This window comes from Balearica regulorum, chromosome 5 (genome assembly GCF_011004875.1).
Source record: "Balearica regulorum gibbericeps isolate bBalReg1 chromosome 5, bBalReg1.pri, whole genome shotgun sequence".
NCBI lineage: Eukaryota > Metazoa > Chordata > Aves > Gruiformes > Gruidae > Balearica > Balearica regulorum.
The window spans coordinates 14,257,355-14,278,526 of record NC_046188.1 but is presented as its reverse complement, the minus strand read 5'-3'; the positions used below and the strand labels follow the sequence as shown (position 1 = coordinate 14,278,526).

Genomic DNA, 21,172 nt, shown 5'->3' with positions numbered 1-21,172 from the left:
AGAGCCTCTCTATAGGATGCTCCAGCTCCCGGCTCTGCAAGGATGCCACGTCACATACTGAAATACCCTGTGTATCTGCATGACTTGCCAAAACCTCTTGCTAATCACCTGAAGTTTGTTATTTGTAGCCATGAGCAAACAGCCTTTCAGAAAAGCTTTTGTTCTGTGCTGAAAAGCTAAGGCTAGGTTGCATTCCAGAAGTAGCCAGATAAGGAAAAAGGTCACATGCCAATATAGCATTTAATATACCAGAATCAGACTAAAAACATGGCCCAGTCACATAGAGCTGCCTACTGCTTTAATGCCATTTAATTCAGTGAGACACACGTCTGAAGTGCAGCAATAAAGTGAACACAATTTCAGTGCCAGAACACATGGTGTAATACAGCTCTAATACCTCTGGGTCTGCGGATGTGATGGTAGAAGGGAATACTGATGTCCCAGAGATTGTCTTCCTGAAATCGTTCAGGTAATGTACATTACCACACACTTCAAATCTTTCTTTCCTTCTGCTTATGACCCCAGCTGCCATTCATATGTTTAGCATCAATTTGCCAGAAATCAAACAACCCTCTTCATGCTCACATGGTCACAACTCACATAGCAGAAGACTGCAAGCCAAATTCACCCTTGGTATAACTCAGCTAACTGGATGTAAAAAGCCTCTGAAAAATGGCCTTCTTCAGTGTGGTAGCATCTCAAAATCTGAGATGAGTCTGATCTACATGTGGAAAGACAGAGAGTAAACAAAACAGTTGCCTCTGAAAACAAAAGAAAACCCACACCTTTTTCAAGTGCCAACTAGCTTATTACTGCAATTTCCATCATGCCAAGAAAATAATAATCAACCACATGCAAATCTTCCTAGGAAACTCCCCGAGTCTTTTCTAATAAAACTACTGTACCAAATACAGGTATGTTGTTCTGTTTCCAATCTTCACCACTGAATTTCCACTACAGTAACCATCCCTCTCAACCTGAAGCTCGAGAAACAGCTTCAGGAGCCCCTTAGTCTCCTGGGTTGACCACCTTGGGCCAAGAGGGAATATTTGTGGATGAAAAGCTGGACTAGAGCTGGCAATGTGCACTGACAGCCCAGAAAGCCAACATTATCCTGGGCTGCATCAAAAGAAGCACGGCCAGCAGGTCAAGGGAGGGGATTCTCCCCACCTACTCCGCTCTCGTGAGATCCCACCTGCAGTACTGTGTCCAGCTCTAGGGTCCCCAGTACAAGAAAGACATGGAGCTGTTGGGCCACAAAGATGATCGGAGGCTGGAGCACCTCTCCTATGAAGACAGGCTGAAAGAGTTGGGGTTGTTCAGCCTGCAGAAGAGAAGACTCCGGGCAGACCTTATCGCAGCCTTTCAATACTTAAAGGGGGCTTATAAGAAAGATGGGGACAGACTTTTTAGCAGGGCCTGTTGGGATAGGACAAAGAGTAATGGTTTTAAACTAAAAGAGAGTAGATTTAGACTAGATATGAGGAAGAGATTTTTTACAATGAGAGTGGTGAAACACTGGAACAGGTTGCCCAGAGAGGTGGTAGATGCCCCCTCCCTGGAAGTGTTCAAGGTCAGGTTGGATGGGGCTTTGAGCAACCTGAAGATATCCCTCCTCACTGCAAGGCGGTTGGACTAGATGATCTTTAAAGACACCTTCCAACCCAAACTATTCTTTGATTCTTATGATCTGAGACCACAAATGCTGCTCATTCTAACAAACAATTCTGCTAGCAGATGCATGGCCACATCATGAAGATCACCATCTCCACACCTAGAACTTTACAGACTTCTTGTTGGGATCCTCACTGATCTCTAGTCCATGAAAACGCACTGAGATCTGGAAGCAGCTTTTCAGGTTAGGAATGTGAAAGCAGTATGTGAAATGTCTGTTTGCATACGCTTATCCTACAGCTAAAGAGGGACTTGTCCCTCTAGAGACGTCTTTCTGGCAGTTGTCACAAAACACTGAATTCACATACAAAATATTTATAAAATTCATCTACAATCCACATGATGCTCACGTTGCAGAACATCCCACTACATAAACCTGTACAAATAATGAAGACATTCTGGGATGAACATCTGAAGAAGCTGCTAGAGAAAAAAAAATCTCTGTGTGCCCATCACACAGTGCCTGACCCCACCTACTTTGCAAGGCGTTTTTCACAGGCATCACTCTCACTGCCCTTTGACACAGGCAATTATCTGCTCCCAATCCCGGCTGACCTCACATTCCTTACCCACCTCCAACTCCCATGTAAAGATAACAGGAGTTTTCATTCACATTAGCTTAGCCTCTTTGTTCTGGGCAAGGAAACGATATTCATAATGCCCAAACTGATTTCATTCCAGCAGAGGATTAGCTGCAATCTCTCTTGCTGTAGAACGAAAAGGCAAGGAAGAAATTACAATACTTTTTGCTTTACAAAGATACCCAGAGGTTTGCAAAAAACAACCCGTTTGCTGGGCTGAATCTGCAGTAAATTTCTGAGCATGCCTCAGACGCTTAGAAAGCCTACCAAGTCCTGCAGATAATGCCCAGGACTGAGGATCGGAAGATGAAAGCTCTGTTGCCAGCTCTTTGCATACTTAGGCCAGTCAATATCCAAACTATAAAAAAGGGTTATAATGCTACTTCTCAGTCTTATAAATATGCTATGAGGACAAACTCATTAGCGTTTACAAAGCACTCCTAGACTCCTTGTCTGGAAGGAGTTATACAACCATAAAGTATTATTCATGCTGTTCTAAGGCAGAAAAGTACGTATTACTGCAAATCCAGCAGTAGCTTTTTATGCACCATTAAGGTTTACTACACTGTCTTAATCTAATCATAAGCACTTCAGAACCCAGATCTGTCATTCAAAACATACAGATCAGACTTCATCATTAGATAACCAACTGGGTCAATGACATACAGCACAGGACACACACACTTTTTTCCCTCATTTATCCCATACATCTACAACTGAACCATTTGTATTTTCAAAACTCCATCATTATTGGTTTTCCTGCCATCTTGCATTATGTCTACTCAGGATTTCAACAGGTTCAAAACTCAGGTACAAGATCTGTTTGCACATTTTTAAAAAGCTCAGATGGGAAAGAGTGCAAAGTTCAGGTCTATACCTCCTCCAGCATTTATTGAGGAAACCGCTTCCTTCAGGCAATTTTTTCTCCCCATTATTATTCTGGGATCTCCTTTGCTTGCAATTCTGAAAATGTATTCATAACTAGTGGTATACTTGCTTTTGACTTGATCAAAATACAATCTTTATAGCTCCAGGCACCATCATCAATGCTGTGCTGGAGGGAGTTCAATCCAGTTCAATGAAATCAGCTGTTAAAAATAACAGCTAGCTCCCAAACCACATCTTTGGACTCATTTGCTCCACCTCCTCCTTTGGGCTGCTGCCGCACCCCTTTGCAGTGGTCTCCAACTCCATCCTGAGCTAGGCAGGCAACTCTTGCTGCTCATCCCTCACCTACCATGGGGACATCTCCCCCCCAGCTCAGCGCAAGGGTTGCTTGAGAGCTTCATCTGAGCTTGACAGAAGTTCTCCCCGCAACTGCCCTCTTACTCTCTACCCTCCTGCAGCAGATCGAGGAGGTTGGCACCTCCACAGCCCCCCGCGCCAGGCCACGCACTCCATGCTGCCCATCCCTTCCCTCCAGCTCTACAGATGTTGGTTTTGACAGAACAAGCCTCATGGAATGGTTTGGGTTGGAAGAGACCTCAAAGATCATCTAGTTCCAGCCCCTTACCATGATGATTATTCACCCTGTCCCTTTATGTTTGACATGGTTTTGGTTTACATCCAGATATGAAATCTCTCATTTAAAAATAAAAGGTCAAATCCAGATATCGCCATCCTTAAACGTTACACAGTCAAGGAGTTTTACCCTTTAGATAACATTCCTTTTACAGGGCCAGTTCCAAGCCTTTTCCAAAAATATTGCATTTGCTTCACTTTGAACTGCCAAATAAAAAAAATGAAAAAGGACAGCCCTCTAACTTTTATCCGAATAAGGCAGAATGAAAGGACAGGACAGCAGATTTTCCATCGGAAACCTTCCCTGTCCAACCTGGCCAAAATGCTGTAACGAGCTGAAAGGAAAAACAGACGCCTCTCCAACAACTGACTGCATCAGCTGCTGTTTACGTGATCCATTCCTCATCTTGCAAGACTCCAAGCAGACTTGTCTCCACAGCTGTGGGATCAGAAAGCTTATTGGACCTATGCTGTCACGGACAGAGAGCATTTACAACTCTGCAATGACACTTTCTCAAGTACGCAGCCCCATGGCCAAGAAAATTAGCTAGTCACCTCAGATACTTCCAAGAGCAAAGTCTGAAACACATTCAGAATACTTAATACTCTGAAAATGCTGAGCACCTGTCCTTTAAACAGAAGATGCCCTTCAGGTATCTCAGGTGGATCTCCAAAAACAAGAGATGCTCCGGATCGCTTGCTGTTGTGCAAACTCTTGACCTGCCACTGCAGAGCCAAAGCAGGACCATGACCTGCACGTGCCACCTCTCCATACACACCTACCCTCGGCTCACACTTGCGCAAGGCAGCAGATGCTATTGTATTACAAAATGCTCCCTTTGCTTACAGGGAAAAAACCCAAAACACACAGAAGTGGATAAACACATAGCTTTACATTTAAGCATGGATTAAACAACATTGCTGTTTAGAGGAATGTGTTTTTAAAGAACGAATTTCCAGAGGAACTTAATTATGCTCCTAGGATTAACAAAAGGATTTGCGTGATCCAGTTTCTCTTCCTTACTACGATGCAAGTGATGGATGGGGCTAAATACAACAATCCACTTAACCCCACAGGATCTACACCCATCATTTTAAATAATTAAATAGCATTCATTTGGGGCGATCCTTTCTCTTTCCCTCCCCGCCGCTTAGCCTTACATGTAGAAAACATTTAGTGTACAAGGCAAACAACAAACAGGACTATAATTAGTCCTTTCAAACCAAGATGTTGTTTAACTTAACTAATTGAAAAGAGAGAAAGCAAAAGCTCACACTGCGTGGCTAGCGGCGAAGTCATAAAATGTCACTTCTCTGAGGTTCGTACTCCAGTAATTATCTTTTATACAAAGAACAGTGACTCATAAATCTGCTTTTTCATAAAAATCCTGCACAAAAAAGTCTGCAATAAAAGACCCCCCCCTTTTTCTTGGTCAACTTGAGGCTGAAACAAGGTTTTTATGAGCTGTGGGAGTGGAAAGTCATTAGGGTTTCAATTCCAAATGAAAATTAAGGCTTTTAACTTCCCATACTACTCATACTGACAACCTTTCATAGATAATTGCCTAGGAAGAGTTACTGCGGTCTTGTCACCCTCCTAATGATTCGGTGATACACTGACAAATAGATCCTCCCTACAAATTTCACTACGCAAATGGGAATAAAAGCCGAAGGTGGTTAAGAAACATTGGGTTCACACCCAAGAGTGACTTTGATGACTTTTCAGTCAGGGCTTGTTAGGAGTTACCAAATTACCAGCGTCAGAAATAGAGCAATCAAGGGATCAGGTAAGAATTTAATTGGAAAGAGGAAAGGTGTCTTCAGCAATGACGGCAAAGACACCACTGCTTTGCAGTGACACAGGGAGCAACGTGACAACAAGGACCTGTCTGCTTCACAGTTGTAGTTCTTCACCTCAACTGAAGTTGCACTAGGCTGCCAGATTAACAGCATGTTAAATTCACATATATAATATGATACTCGATTGGGCAATGCAGATGGGATGAGCTACAATAACAACAAATGCTGTCCCCACTCTGAAAGATATCAAGCTAACCTGTTGCTGTGACAGCATCTTTCTGCACTTGTGGAGAGGCAAACACTGCTCTTTGTCTTCTCATTTGGGAGAAGAATTATTATATGACAAGTTTCTATTTTTGACAGTTGTCCGGGGACTTGTCTATACTGCATCATCCTGCAGTCCCAAGAAGTATATACAATACAGAAAGAAGCACCCTAACACATAAAGTGCTTTTATCCCAGTAAAGTTGAAACAGGATTTGAAGCAACGCCAAAATTGGGAATTAGAAAAGTCTGGATTTTCAGTTACCATAAAGGCTGCTCCTTCCTTGCTAGCTCATTATAACTGTAAACCTGTGCTGTTTGTTATCACTGGTATCATAGCAATGGTTAGCGGCTCCATCTGAAGTAAGGGTCTAATTCCGTTGACTACTGTACGAGCATGTTATAAATGACCCAACAAACCAACTTGGAGAAGACAAAGGAAATATATTATCCTGATTGTATAAAAGGAGAACCACAGATCATGTCATTTACCTAAGACTGCATCAGAAAGCCATGTTACAATGAGAAAGCGCACCAAATCTGAGTCCCAGTTCAGTGCTGTAAATTGCAGAACCATCCATCCTTTTGTTATTTTAAAGCTTACACCTAAAACAAGACAGTCTTAACTGACCTCGTAAAAACAGGACTGCATTTTGTTACCAGAGGCCAGGAGACAAGCATGGGAGACTTCCAAATAAACTGTTCAGAATCCAGAGAGCAAACAGCTACACCAAAAACTGAAAAAGAAAGACTTTCAGAAGATGGATGAATACAGTCACACACGTGCAGCTACATCCACATGGCCTGAAGGATTGAGCTGCAGAAATCATTATCTTCCCTGAAGTGGAACCTGCAGCCACTCCAGAAGAGAAGATCTCCACAAACAAGGTGTATATTATCGTGTTTCAAGACATCAAAGAGGAATAAATGCGCAGGCTTTAAAAACTGATCCCCATCTTTTAAGAGGTGTAACAAGCAGTTAAGAGGATGAAAATGTTATCAGACTCGGGAGACAGAAAGCTCGCTGCACTGGCTGAAATACTCAACTGGTTTGTAGCCTCTAAAGTAAACATCACAAAGAAATGAATGAATAATTGAAATATAGGTATATGTAACAGCAAAGGACAGGTGTATCAGCAATCTGCACAAGGGCAAAGAATTGACTCACTCCCGTGCTGGGTTTGAGTTGCAATGAGGAAAACGAGCAAGGGGACATCTTATCAGAGTTTTTCACAATATGCCATCTTTGTGTGATGCACAAGCCACTGGTGAAGATCATACAACCTATAACTATGTATCACATTCAACAGCAAACAAGCTTTTAACTCAGCGGAAAGGGATTAAAAGCTCCACAGATCCAAAGCATAGATCAAAGTTACATTCAGCTGCTGGGAAATATATAAATATGAGACTGCAAACCCCAGTAAGGGAGATAAGAAAAGGAAACCAGGAAGACAAAAGAATACTGTACAGAAGGAGGGGGAGGAGGTGCTCCAGGCGCCGGAGCAAGATTCCCCTGCAGCCCGTGGTGAAGACCATGGTGAAGCAGGCTGTCCCCCTGCAGCCCATGGAGGGAGGATGAGGGGGTGTAGAGATTCCACCTGCAGCCCGTGGAGGACCCCACGCCGGAGCAGGTGGAGACACCTGAAGGAGGCTGTGGCCCCGTGGGAAGCCCGCGCTGGAGCAAGCTCCTGGCAGGACCTGTGGATCCGTGGAGAGAGGAGCCCACGCCAGAGCAGGTTTGCTGACAGGACTTGTGACCCCGTGGGGGACCCACGCTGGAGCAGTTTGCTCCTGAAGGTCTGCACCCCGTGGAGGAGACTCACGCTGGAGAAGGCCGTGAAGGACTGTCTCCCGTGAGAGGGACCCCACGCTGGAGCGGGGGAACAATGAGTCCTCCCCCTGAGGATGAAGAAGCGGCAGAAACATCGCGTGAGGAACTGACCGTAACCCCCACTCCCCGTCCCCCTGTGCCGCTGGGGGGGGCGGAAGTTGAAGCCGGGAGTGAAGTTGAGCCCGGGAAGATGGGAGGGGTGGGGGGAGGTGTTTTAAGATTTTGGCTTTATTTCTCATTCCTCTACTCTGTTTTGCTTAGTAATAAATAAGATGAATTCCCTCTCTAAGTTCGGTCTGGTTTGCTCGTGATGATAATTAGAGAATGATCTCTCCCTGTCCTTATCTCGACCCGTAAGTTTTACCTTTTCTCCCCTGTCTAATGAAAGAGGGGAGTGATAGAGCGGCTCTGGTGGGCACCTGGCCCTTAGCCAGGGTCAACCCACCACAATCACAAAAGTGCTTTAAGAGTGTACATAAAAATAAGATTTTCTTAAGACCTTTGTTAAGAGCTGAAAAAGATTCAGCATCACCCAAAATGAGTTATTTTTTTATTACTGATATGCTGCTAGCATCTGACAATGCTACTCTGGTATAAAACAGTGGACTTTCATGTAGGTTGTCCTGGAGCCACTTCTAGTAGATCCTACTAAAAACAAAAATGGGGGGAAACCAGGGAAAACAGCAACATGACAACAGTAAACAGTTGCACATATGTAACCAGGGGTAGTCCTCTGGCTACACAAAAATCAAGCAGACTGTTAGCTAAATAGACCAGATTATGTCCACTGTTGGAGATTAAAGGCATTATGGATCTCCTTTGAGTAAAAGACTAAAGCAAGTGTAAAGAGTCCAAGACTTAATTCCATTCAAGTCGAACAATGTCCCCGCAGCAACTTCCCTGGGCACTGAGACGTACCACACCACGGAACGGTCCATGGCCTGATACAAAGTCACAACCATCCTTCAAGGAGCACAGTGTCACAGGAGTGGCGTTTATAGGACAAGGCATTATCAATAAGTGTCACAGAGTGAATGAAATGTACCTTAGCAAGTAAAAAACTGCAGATGAAAGATGGATGACAACCCTCTAGAGACTGCTTAGCACTTAATGGAGAGTCAGAAAACAGGAATGCAGGTTTTAACCTTGCATTTGTGATACACAGCAACCTGTCTTCAGATGATCCAGGATGGAAGATGTGAGGAAGGACAAACATTTTTTAAAGCTAGTCAACCCCACTAGATCAGAGACTGACAGCAAGCCTCCTGCTGCATTGGTTTCCATAGAAATATTAAGCTTTGGGGACTGAAAATGCTGTAAGGCTGACTTTTTCTTCTTTTCTGAAATAATGGTTTGGCTTTACTGCTCTACTTTGAGTGGTCCTTTTGCCTGCTCCTTTCCTCTCCATGTGTTTTCTGCAGCGAGAGGACAAGGGCAGCGCCTGCTCCGCAGCTCTCCCCGCACCGAAGCGGGGCTCTCAGCACCACGTGGCCCCATTTCATTGTCCCGGGAAGGCAGGGGTAGGTCCGACACGGCTGTCCACCCCCCAGTGAATGAAACCCCAGCAGCAGAGAAGTTTGGTGATGCAATGGGGGGAAAGGCAGCAGCATGCAGTGCTGAGTGTCCCTGCACAGACCTGGGGGATGGGGCAAAGTCTGAAGGGCTATTCGGAGCACTCCAGCTTTGATTGAACTAATTCTGCCAGCAAGCCAGGGTTGACACCGCCACACAAGACAGCTAGCATGTCACCCCTGCGACTGCAGCTACAGCTGGCTAAAGCCCCAATGCCATAAGCCCAGCACTCACCACGGGTGCTCCCTCTGCTACAGACAGCGTAGCCCTCTCCCACCACAGCCACCCCAGCTGAACAGGAGACATCCCATCCCTTCCAAGCCTGAGGAAGAAGCCCATGAAGATGATGATCTCATTCATATCAGATTTAGGATCACTTCAATCTCACCGCAAGATCCCTAAAGTCTCAAATCCAACAATTTATTATAACCTGTAATCTATTTCACAAGAACTATCTTTCACAAAGACCCTTGACAGGAGAGTTTCCGAGCAAAGTGAACACTTGGCACCACCATTGCTCAGAGATGTAAGAAGTCAGTACAAGCAACGAGCTTCCTGCGAGGGGCAAGTAGCAAGGCAAGAAGCAATTTATGGGAAGGTAGAGTATATATATATATATATACACCTGTATGCACGAGGACTGAAGTAACCTGGGATAAATGATCTCGGCCCAGACATGAGTCACTAGAAAAGCGTTCAAAATAACCTGTACAACAGCCTTCATTCAATTGCCATGGTGATAAATGTTTCCTAATGCCTAAGAGCAGCTGAGTCCTGAACTCCACACACCTCATTCACTAACAAAAGCGCTCATTATATTGAAAAAAAAAATCACAAATGAATTGTGGCCATTTTAAGCCCTCCTCAGATCAAGGGCTGATATACACACTCTCGTTTCAATGGGGACTACTGTGCTCACATCGCTGTTGATTCAGAAGATGGAGCTGGCTTGCTTTTTGCTTCACAATTCAGTAGGCATGAGGAAGACAGATTCTCTGAGACAGTGTTACTTTTTCTGCCAGGAGTTATCTATTTGCAGAAGTGGGTCAACTTTCTCTTGGTGGACATGTTAGTGTGCGAGTGCCTAGAAGCGCTGCCTGCGAATTTCTGCCCGCTCCGTGTACGGAGGAACCTCTGCACATAACTATTTATGGCAGCCAAGTGTTTCATGAATTGCAGCAAGTTAACCACAAGGGGATGATGACATTTGGCGACAGGGCAGGATGAATTCTGGCTGGCAGACAAAAAGTCAGGTTAAAAATACAGAATGCAGAAGCAAACCCAGCCAGTCGCTGCTAATTCGCAGGAAAACTGGATGTGCAGCCCCCAAACCTTCCCTCTTCCACACGAGCAACGTCGTGTGTTTTGCAGCGGGATGCATTAAGGCCTGATTGTGAGCACAGAAAGGACTTCAGCCTTCCTGCGGCCAAGCGTTTTAAGTGTATGTTAAATGGGCTTATAATTTTTTCATTTGCCTCACTCCACACCTTCAGATGTATACCAGCCATTTTTGCCAGTTTAAGCACCTCACCTCCACCTCACCTACCAGTGAGATCAGCCATTGTCCATCCTTGTGCTCCCAGAGCATCTCCAAAGGGCAGTCCCAATGTAGAAGCATGCCGCAGGGCCAGCCTGAGGGGACACCACCAGCAGACCCTGCCATGGATATGTCTGTGTGAGATGCAAGCAAGGCCACAGCCATGCTGGGGCAGATAAAAAGCCCAATGCCTCCCAGGGTAGGCCTCCAGTATCACCCAGGTTGCATGGATGTGGTCAGCCTTGTCCCCACAAAAGCATTAACCCTCAAGCTTTCAGATGCAACGCTTCTGTTAGTGTTAGTGTTCATGCCCCTCATCTCCACACACACACACACCGTGCAACACCTGCCAAGGCTGCATTTTGGGTTCCCATGCCTGCCACTTAATTAGATCACCATTTAATTTGATCCTCAGCTTTATTTGATCAAATGCCTCCAGAGAACCAAATCATTTACATGTAACCAACACAGTTTATTCCCCTTATTTTGATTGCTTTTGACAAGTGTAAGTGGATAATTCCATCAAAGGGCCATAGAAAATTTCCTTTTAATCAATACATGTTTTTTCCTTCAACAGGACAGCTGAGAACAAGATACCTCTATAAAAAATTGAAAGACGAAAACAAATTTGAATGCACTACTATGGAGAATATATTTCCAGATATGGCTCAATTTCAGTTTAAGTGTCTTGAGCCTTGTTTTCAGGGACACTAGCCACCCTGAAGTTTGCAATTCTAGCGGGCTGGCACACAGGCAGCATCCCATCAAGAAGGCAGGAGCAGGCAATGACAAAGATGCCCCAAGTTGAGCACTCCACCAAAGCCCCTTGGACAAGTGACCAACGACTACTGGCTACAAGAAACTCAAGCAGTACCCTTAGTGTCTGACACCCCAGCATTGATAAGCCTATTAGCAGAACTCATTGAACTTAGAGAAGAGATGGAAACAGGTGCTTCTACACAGGTCTTACATCTAGCGTACCAGCCCAGGGCAGGTTTCCTGGCTTAATCACAAGGAACTCGTACACAGCACCCTACAGCACCAAAAATACCGACAGGTTAAATACAACAGTTTCAAAAAAAGAAAAGTTAAAGCAATGTTCAGAGGATGAAAAGTGCTTTTGATATAAGAAAGATATTAATTGGTCAAGTAGCCAAACCTCTGCTTAAGCATGGCAGGGGCCACTGAGGTCTGAGGGGTCTCCATCGCAGAGAACAGGGCTTTCTCTGAGCCAGGCTGCTGTGCCCAGGCAGTGTGGAGACTGCAAGGGGTGACATCTGACCGCTGCTGAGAAAGGCGATTTCCTCTCTTTTACCAGGGCTAGCACAGCTGCACTGGAAGAGCGGACAATGGTCACCACAACACCTTGAATAGGACTGATCTCACCTGACTTTAGATGGTTGCATATGAACTAGCCATCCAGGCTGCCTTCCCATCAGCAGAGAGAAAGAGCACGATTAGTGTCCAACTCTTCTCCCTCTAAAGCAGACACAGTTGACAATAAATCATGACACCAAAGTGCCTTTCTCCACAGGGCAGATAAAGGAAGCCCAAGGGGACGCAACTGTTAAAAGTCTATATTGGAGATAGCTCAAATTAAATGGCATGAACATCACCCTTTGCTTCTCCCCTGCATATTCTCATCTCAAAGGCCTCATTAATATGTCACAGTAAATAATATGTATATTGATTATAAATACACTAATAAAAACAAAGGACTTTGGCCTAACGGGCGTGTGAAGAAGAGGAGAAATAAGTACAGGGTAGCTGCACGTCCGATCAATACCAACCCACAGGGAACAGCCATTTCTCTTTGCCACCATTTTAACTGTAATATATCGTACCCTCTAGGTAAATATGTGGACATTTACAAGTGGGAATCAATAGAAGCAGATATCTTCCCACCCCCTCACCCAAAGAGACCATTCTTCTTCCGTTGGAGTAGACAACAGCAAGAGGCCATAGATTAATGTTTCTGCTACTACAGGCCATCTGCCATATCCATGGCTTTCTTCTGGGCCTCTCTGACCACTTTTTAGGTGTTGATGTTTTTAATAATTTTAAAAAAATCCAAAACAAAGCCACTGTTCACGTTGATAAAGAAATGCATTAACATTTTACCCAACTGGAATAAAGCAAATGCCCGTTTTGGGAACCCAGAGCGAACAGCTTCAGTGGAAGGTGAAGGAGAAGTTCTAACAACAACATTCATTTGAGGGATGGGGGGGAATTAAAGCCTGAAAGCTTTGCCTGCATGCACAGGATTTTGTCCCAGGCACATCACCAGCTAGTGAGTCTGTATGCCTCCAGGCTTGCAGATGGATAAACAGTTGTCCCAGTCAGATCTAGATAAGGCTAAAACCAGTGGAAGCCATTGCCCTGGCCTCAGGGAGCTTTGAGTCACTCCTCCCAATGTTCCCACATACCTCACAGCCCAGGGACATATCCTATGGTACCTGAAGGCTTCTTCATTCCCCCAGGTCATGTTAATATCACCAAGTGTGGCTTTTTTTTTTTTTTTTTTAAATTCAGTTTCTTTCAGAAACTTTATTCTGGCAGGAACCAGGCAGTAGCAATGGCCATCGCTCCAACAGGTTTGCCTGGAGCTTGACAGGCAGAAAGACTACGTACACACACAGAGACTCCTGCTGTGCATAGAAAGGAAAGCCAAAGCACTCACAAGCACAACACAGCGACTGTGCCTCCATTTCTGTCCTGGATCTGTGCGTAGACTTTTGGGAACTGTGGCATACCACTCAACATGGATGCAACTGGCCAGTTCCCATCACATAGCTTGGAGACACCCCTGTCCCGCAGCCCAGGTCTCAGCTCACACATGGAGAATGGAAACACCATTTACTTTCAGACCGAGCTGACTTCCTCTTGGCTCTCAGCAGAATGTCCAGAGCTGCATAAGACTACATGTGTGATCTAATATTAGCCATTTTCACACTATCAGCTATACTTATTACCTTATCTTTCATGAGCAGATAATTAATCATCAGGTTCCACATATCAGCTTCCAAAAAGCTAGTTTATAAAAGGAAACAGACTTCAGAAAAGTGAAAGGAAGGTGGATCACAGGTTGGTTTGGTTTTCTGTTTTTTAAACTCGTACCATTTATACTGAATTGACATTACAAAACTAGAGTTCGTCACTTCACACTGGGGCAGGTCACTGGGGCCAATAAATCAAGCCCTGGTTCACCAACTCACTTTCAAAGGATTGCTGAAGAGAAAATGACAAATATTTAATCCACCTTTGCTTGCTAAGATTTCATGAAAAAGCTTCCCTAGAAGCGTTTAACAGCCACCATACTCTTGACTCCTCTAGAAAAGCATTAAACAAGTGAAGCAGTCGTGCTCTAGCAAACAGCTCACTATGCCACCAGTTGTCCAAGGCTTCTGCTGCGTTCTTATTATAGATGCTAAATTCTGCCCTGCATCCATTTGAGATCCCCTCCACTCCCTGTAAGAAAGTATACGAGGGCCGTTCCTTGCTGAAGTGGTTGAGCTGGACAGGCAGTTTCTGCTTCATCCGGTTAGTTACCCAGTTTTTTAAAGTGTTTTAAAGACACGAGACAACAGCAAACCAGACTGAAGTTTGCACCCTAAAAATGAAAGGCCACACAATCTCCTCTTCCTTCCTTCCTTCCGTTTTATCCCAGGGGAAAAGAAATCATCAGGAAAAAGAGTATAAAAAGGCTGAGACCTAAGCTGCGTGCACGGAAGGCAGAGGCAGCACCAGGAGACGTGGAAGGATGCTCGCTGCCAGGGCTGCTCCGTGACAGCTCCACTACCCACTTGACTCCTGGGTTTGTTTTTCACGTTCACCCGCCCTGCTCTTCCACATTGTCACAAGCTTAACAGAATTGCAGCTCGGTCCCAGGCAAGCCTCCCTCCCAGACTTCTTGCTGTCAGTCAAAAAAGGGGCCTGATAAGCTTCGCATTTGCATATGTATTGAGAGGCATTTCCAAAGGCACAGTCAGGGAAACGGCCTTGCTGAATACCGATGCTATCTGAGAATGACAACTATTCAAGTCATTTTACAGCTTCACTACCTAAGTGGAGAGATCAGGCTTGTTTGCATCTTTACAAGGATTATTAGCTTTAAATGTGCTGATCATATCTGTCCCACCCTCAGAAATGAAGCCGCGCAGGTTCGCAGCAAAGAACTAGCTTGAGTGCTTTCCCACAGAGACCATCTTCCACAGGCACCCCAAAACCAGAGTCACTAAAACCTAAGGGCATGCTGAACTGCTTGAGCCCATACTCCTTTCCATACAGGAGCAGGAGAAAGGGTGCAGAGGCACAGATGGACACATCTACATGTACAGATATTCTACCACCCCTCCCTACACTTATCCTACATGAGAGATGAGACTCAGCTCTCAGTCCCCTCCAAATTATGCTGCTGGGTGCCATCCCACACACAGCGTTCGAGGATGGCAATGAGGATCGACCTCTGCAAGCAGAGACTTTCCTCTTCATGCAGACAGGGGTGACTTGAATCCCCTGCGAAGAACCTCACGGTGCCTCATATTGGGTTTAAGGGACAGCTCTGAGGTCATGGTGGCGTCCCATACGCACCAGAGCCTGGGTTAACAGGAATTAACTCAACTGGCTTCGCCCTAGTCAGCTGTTGATACCTAAAAGGGATGTGGTCTAAGGTTCACAAACCAAAACTGCAAAGCCCTTCTGTCCCAAAACAGTAGCGGCACATTCAGTATCTGCCAAGTGCTCTCCAGGCCTCTGTGCAGAGCAACCAATGCTTGATGAAAATAAAGCCACCAGGAGCAGAAACTATCTGCAGATTTACAAAGCAGATACTTCTGATTTACACAGCACTAAGAGAGAGAGGAAAACAAACAAACAAACATTTAAAGATGCTTGCTGTACCCTGCAACATCTGGTGACTGGATCACCCTTGAAACCAGCAATCCCTGTCTACTGGGTGAGGTGGCCAGAACATCTCCAGCTGCACGTGGAGACACACAGCTGTAACAACAGAACCGCGCATGGCAAATCCATGAACTTGAGAACTGCATTGATTGGTGCTGCATACCCTCAGATCTCTTGGAGCATAAGGACTTGCCATAAATCACAAAAAAAAAAAAAAAAAAAAAAAGGACCAGCACTCCCTGGTCCCACCAGGACCACCAAAAGCTCTGGGAGCTGAAAACACAGTTGTCTGGTAAACACATCCACTGCTGACACCAGTCGGAGCCAACCTCTGGGGCTCCAGCCCCATCTCTGTGCTTGGAGGAAGGGAAAGGGTACCCCAAGCAGAAAATAGTCCTCTCTGGTTGGAAAAGAGGATTAAGAACATTAAAAGGAATCTTATATACAACAATTAACGAGCTTGGTGCTGGTTTGATTCTTATTGAACCCTCTTGGCCAAACTACTCCTTCTAGAAGTTAAATATTTGGTCTTGTTGGTTTCAAAAGAGGGGGAAAATCTCCATTTTAAAGGCATTCCAATATTACTATTTTAATGCCTGATCACTACTAGACAACAGGAGAAACTTTTCTTGAATACAAACTGTCAGAGAGGTTTGGCACAATTTCACAATTTGGAGCTTGTTTCTAACTAATGACTAGGCTGAACAAAACTGTGAGTACAGCATCCCTTTGAGAGCTATCTCATCTCTACAAACAAATCTCCTGCTTCTGAAGCAGAGCGCGGGAACGGGGGGAAGCCAAGTTGCACCTCTTCAAAACTGCTGAGCATGCCAGAGCCAGCCTGCCCTGAGAGTCCATGGAGCTAACAGGTGATGCTCTGTGGGGCAGACCTGCACTTTCATCCCATGCTTCCAAAATCTCATCCAGGCTCTTTATCAATCTTATCAAACTAGCAAACAAACAAGCCAAACATAAACCAAAATATTTAAAGGGGGGGAGAGAGAGGAGGAGGAGATGGCAAAATCAGTGTTTATTTAACCCTGAAAACTCAGACTTGTTTTTGTCAAAAACCCCAAAACAAACAAACAAAACAAAACACCAACCCTCCAGATAAAAAAGGCTGCAACCCTCAGCCCCAGACATGGTATCACAGCCAAGGAGCACCCCCCACCCCCAACCCCACGCCCCCCCTCCCCACCCCCCCGCACTGCACACGGGTGCCCCTCCCGGCCCCCGGGGCTGCTCTTCCAAAGAGGTCACCCAGGATGGGCAGGGGTGGGGATGGCGAGGACTCCCCTCCCCTGGCATCCCGCACCCCATTGCCAAGGGGGACCAGACCTGCCAGGGGAGGTGGCGCTGGGCAGGGCCGGCAGCACCTGCTGCCAGCGGGGTTAGGAGGGGGGAGAGGCTCACCATTGAGGCCGTTGGGGATGCTCCGGTGGTGAAGGGGTGCGGACAGGTCATCCATAGACCTCCGCATAGCCCCGGCCTTGTTGTCGCCAACCTTGTGGTGGTGGATGTGGTGGTGATGGTGGTCGGGGCTGCCCGCGCTGCCGGTGCTGGAGGTGCTGCTCCCGTCCCCCACGTCCCTGGTGGCCGAGCCACCATTGAGGTTGGTCAGGCTGGCCTGGCTGTCGATGGAGCTCCGCGAGCCGGCCCCACTCCGCTCCTCGTCCAGCATGAGCACCATCTCCTTCAGCTCAACGTTCTCCCGCAGGAGGGTCTCCTGCCTCGCCTCCAGGTCCTTCAGCTTCTGCTGATACATGCCCACCTCCTTCCACATCACGCTGGCCGTGTGCCTCCCGAAGCGCTGCCATTCCCTCGACAGCTTCTTGCCTTTCTGCCGGTCGTCATCCAAGAAGCAGCAGAGCTCCCTCAGCTCCTGGTTGTCGTCCTGCAACTTCTGGTTCACCTCCTTCAGCCCACGGATCTCGTGCAGGTGGAGCTGCAGCCGCCGGTTCACGTCCTTCATTAAGTTACCGTGTTCCACCATTAAGTTCATCTTCTCATTCTCCACTTTCCTCAGTCTTTTCACCAGCTCTTCCTTGCTCCACCTCAGCATCTCCTCTTCTGAAATTTTGCTCAGGTCTTCTTTAGACCCTTCTAGGGAATTTTTTGCCATCATCTGTGCCTAGGCAGCGTTTGCTCTCACACAGTAACAAATGGTTCGGGTTATTCAGATTATTTTGTTCGCCTGATTTCCTGGGACTAAAATTCACTGCAGCATCTCGGGGAAGAAATATTATAGTTCTCCGCAGAGCGTTGGATAAGGAACAAGAGCAACGCCGGACTGGAAGATCTGCTCCCCCACAGACCCCATAATAAATTTTAAAAAAATAATAAATAAATAAACCCTCAAATAACAAAACCTAGAGGGGGAAGAAAAAAAAAAGGAAAAAAAAAAAAAAAAACCCAAGCGCTGCCCCCCTCCAAGCGAAGGCTCCACAGGGGATCGGCCAACTTACCCCGGGCAAAACAACTACGCGGCGGCCGGTGTCCCCCCCCCCCGTTCCCGGGCACTCCGTCCACTTGCCCTCCCGCCCCCCCGCCGCCCGCCGCTCGCCGCCGCGGAAGACCGGGCACCCCGCACCCGCCGCCGCGGCCGCTGCCCCGCTCCGCCGCAGCTCGTCCGCAGCCCCGCGGCGACGTGGGGCCGAGCCCGGCGCGGCGGCGGCCGATGCCGGTGCGGCGCTGCCGAGGAGCGGTGGAGGAGTCGGCGCCTTCCCGGAATGGCTCAGCCCTGGGGAGGGAGAGAGGGAGGGAGGAGGCGGGCGGCAGCGCCGGGGCTGGTCCCACCTCCTGCCGGGCAGGGCGGCGCGGCCCTACCCCAGCCGAGCCGAGCGGCGGAGAAGGAGAGCCGGCTGCTGGCGGCGGCGCTGAGGAGCGCAGAGCCGAGCCGAGCTGAACTGAGCCGAGCCGAGCGCCGCCCTCCCCCGCCGCCCCGTTGGCTGCCGGGCTGGGCGCTGGCCGAGCCCCGGTGCGCCGCGCCCCGCCGCCGGCTCGGGTTACCGGAGCCGCGGCCGCCGCAGCCAATGCGGGGCCGCCTGGCGCCTTCAAACGGCAGGTACAAAGGGACGGGGCTGCTCCTCCCTCTCTCCGCCCGCCCTGCCGTGCCATGCCCTACCCTGCCTTGCCCGCCTCGGCTGGCTCACAGCAGTCCTCCCGGGTCTTCCATCCCCGTTTTTGCCTTTTTTGGGTTTTTTTTCCTTTTTTTTTAAAGGAAAACTACCGGAGGGAGCACCAGACCGGGGAAGGGTGGGGTTGGACAGGCAGGAAAAGGCGCCCGCCGGGCGGCCCGGAGAAGCGGCGCCGGAGCGGCCCCGGCCCAGCTCCGCCAGGCGCGGGGAGGGACCCGGAGCCGCGGGCCGGGAGCGGAGCGGGGTTTCTCGGAGCATCTCCACTGCCGCCCCCCTCCTGCCACAGCCTTTGTCACCGGAGCCCAGCTCCGCTCCGCTCTGCCCCCCCTTCCCCTGGGGCGGCCGCCTTTGTCCCCGGTCCCTCCTGCCTCGGCCAGAGCCCGCAGGTTGAGGGAGCCGGCTCCCATGGCTGCCGCCTCTCTGCTCCTGGGGCCGGCATATCCGTCAGACCTCGGCCCCGGGCAGAGGTGTGGGAGGAAACTGCCCTGAAGACGCAGGTACCGCTTATTCCTCAGCAAAACCTGCCCAGGTCTTGGTGGTCCTTACTGTCAGGAGCACACGTGCCACCATCACGGAACCTGGTAAAGGGTACAGAAAGTTCATAAAGTGGTTTTACTGGGCAACGTGTAGGCAGGTTTCCTATATCCTTGCATCATATCCCCTGACTTGTAGTCCAATAGGCTTTTCCTTGGGCTACACTATCTCTCTGTAGGCTGGTTTTGGCCAGTATCGCACTGCAAAAAGGAAAGATGCACCAGGACAGCAGTGCTGCCAGCTGTTTCCTGCATGGGTACCCTTAAAAAGCCCCAGGGAATCGCCAGCTTTGTGTTCCTGAGGAACCTGGGTAAATGATTTGACGCCAGGGTTAACCCAGCACAACCTCAGATTTCTGACCACACTGGAAATCTGGTCAAGACACCCTCTAGCTATAAAGAAACATCGAATCCGCTGCCAGAGCGTGGGATGCGGAGCAGATGGCCTGTGCACGGAGGGAACATCAGAATGGAGAAGGATGGAGGATTGCAACTTCTGCCTTTTGGTGTTATCTTCCTAAATCTTAGTCAGTAAAGCTGCAGTTTCTTGCATGTTTTTCTGCATGAGTCTGTTCTACTTGGTGTCTGAACCCAGACATACCCTTGGCAAGCTAAGACAACTGCCTGTTCCCTGCTGAAGCTGAAGAGCAGGACTTCCTGCTCCTGGGGGAGTTCATCCCCTCCACCGATCTCCCAGAATAGCTTTTATCCCTTTATTAAAAAGGTGAGAGGAACTTGGGACAGAGCATGGCCATTAGTTCCCTTCATGTGGGATTAGCAGGTGATGGATCCCTGGTAACACACCACACAGACACGTGAAGAGGACAGTTCTCCCCTAGCACATACCCCCACCAGGGTGGTTCCCTAGAGAGGAGGGAATCACGCTGTGCAAGCCAGCAGTGAGGCCTGTTTGCTCCCTTCTGGGGAATTCGCTCCAAGCAGGTGGAGCAGGGGCACCTGGGACCAGCAGTGCTCTGACCTGGGTGCCCACCTTGGTGGCAGCTCTCCAGAAGGCACAGTCCCGGCCGTGAGTCAGCCCTTAGGACATGGAAACCAGCAGGTGCCTTGTGCTGAGACGTCACTCACTGCTCCTCGAGTCTGGGACCCCTCTGACAGGTCCCAGATGGGCCACGGCCAGTGCAGTGTATGATCAGACTGTGCCTCATCTCTCCTGGTTCTCACCACCCTGAGCCAGGCCACCAGAAGGTAGCACCCTCTGTAATGGGGCACGCTGCCACTGCTCATCACGTCCTGAAGGCACCCATGCGTTTTTCGAGCCAAGACTTGTATTTACAAGGCTTTAATCACATCCTTCCATACAGGAAGCGGAAAGTGCTTCTCTCAGACCCTCCCAAGCAGTGATCTGACTAGCAGATCTCCAGCCAGCGGCTGGTGGAAGGAGGAGCAGAACGGGGGGACCCTGCAGAGACATCGTTTCTCACTGGCCAATGTCAGCAGGGGAGGAGAAGCTTCCAGCGGCTGCACCACAGATACAGGTGCAGCTATGCCGTGGCAGTGCCAGCGCAGGCAGCATATTGCTGGGCCTCAATGATGTTTGCTTCAGCTTTTTTCCAAGAAAGGCTGTTTTTTCTAGGTGAAACCTTGTAAAGTTCGAGCTTTATTGATGCCTCTGCAGAGACTGAGCCCAGTAGACAGGGGGACTCCTCAGAGGAAGTGAGGAGATTATTAATATCCACAGAGGAAGTCAGTGTGATGATTAAGACTTGCTTTCAGTACTCAGTGGGTATGCCTGTGCTTTCGGAAAAGTTAATGGTACAGATCCACCCTGCTGCCACCCACAAGGGGTTTGCTGCCAT

The 21,172-nt window shown here is 48.1% G+C and overlaps 1 protein-coding gene across 2 annotated transcripts in view; it reads right to left on the bottom strand.

The window, feature by feature from the left end:
* CCDC85C (coiled-coil domain containing 85C) overlaps positions 1-17,993 on the bottom strand; it is a 117,818-nt gene extending 99,825 nt beyond the window's left edge. The window contains exon 1 of one of the 2 annotated variants that reach the window (XM_075753588.1): positions 17,099-17,993. In XM_075753588.1, coding sequence (XP_075609703.1) covers positions 17,099-17,810 — 712 coding nt within the window. In that variant the 5' untranslated portion in view covers positions 17,811-17,993. The remainder of the gene's footprint in view (positions 1-17,098) is intronic. The other variant, XM_075753587.1, reaches the window with a different exon arrangement.
* Positions 17,994-21,172: the final 3,179 nt, after the last annotated feature.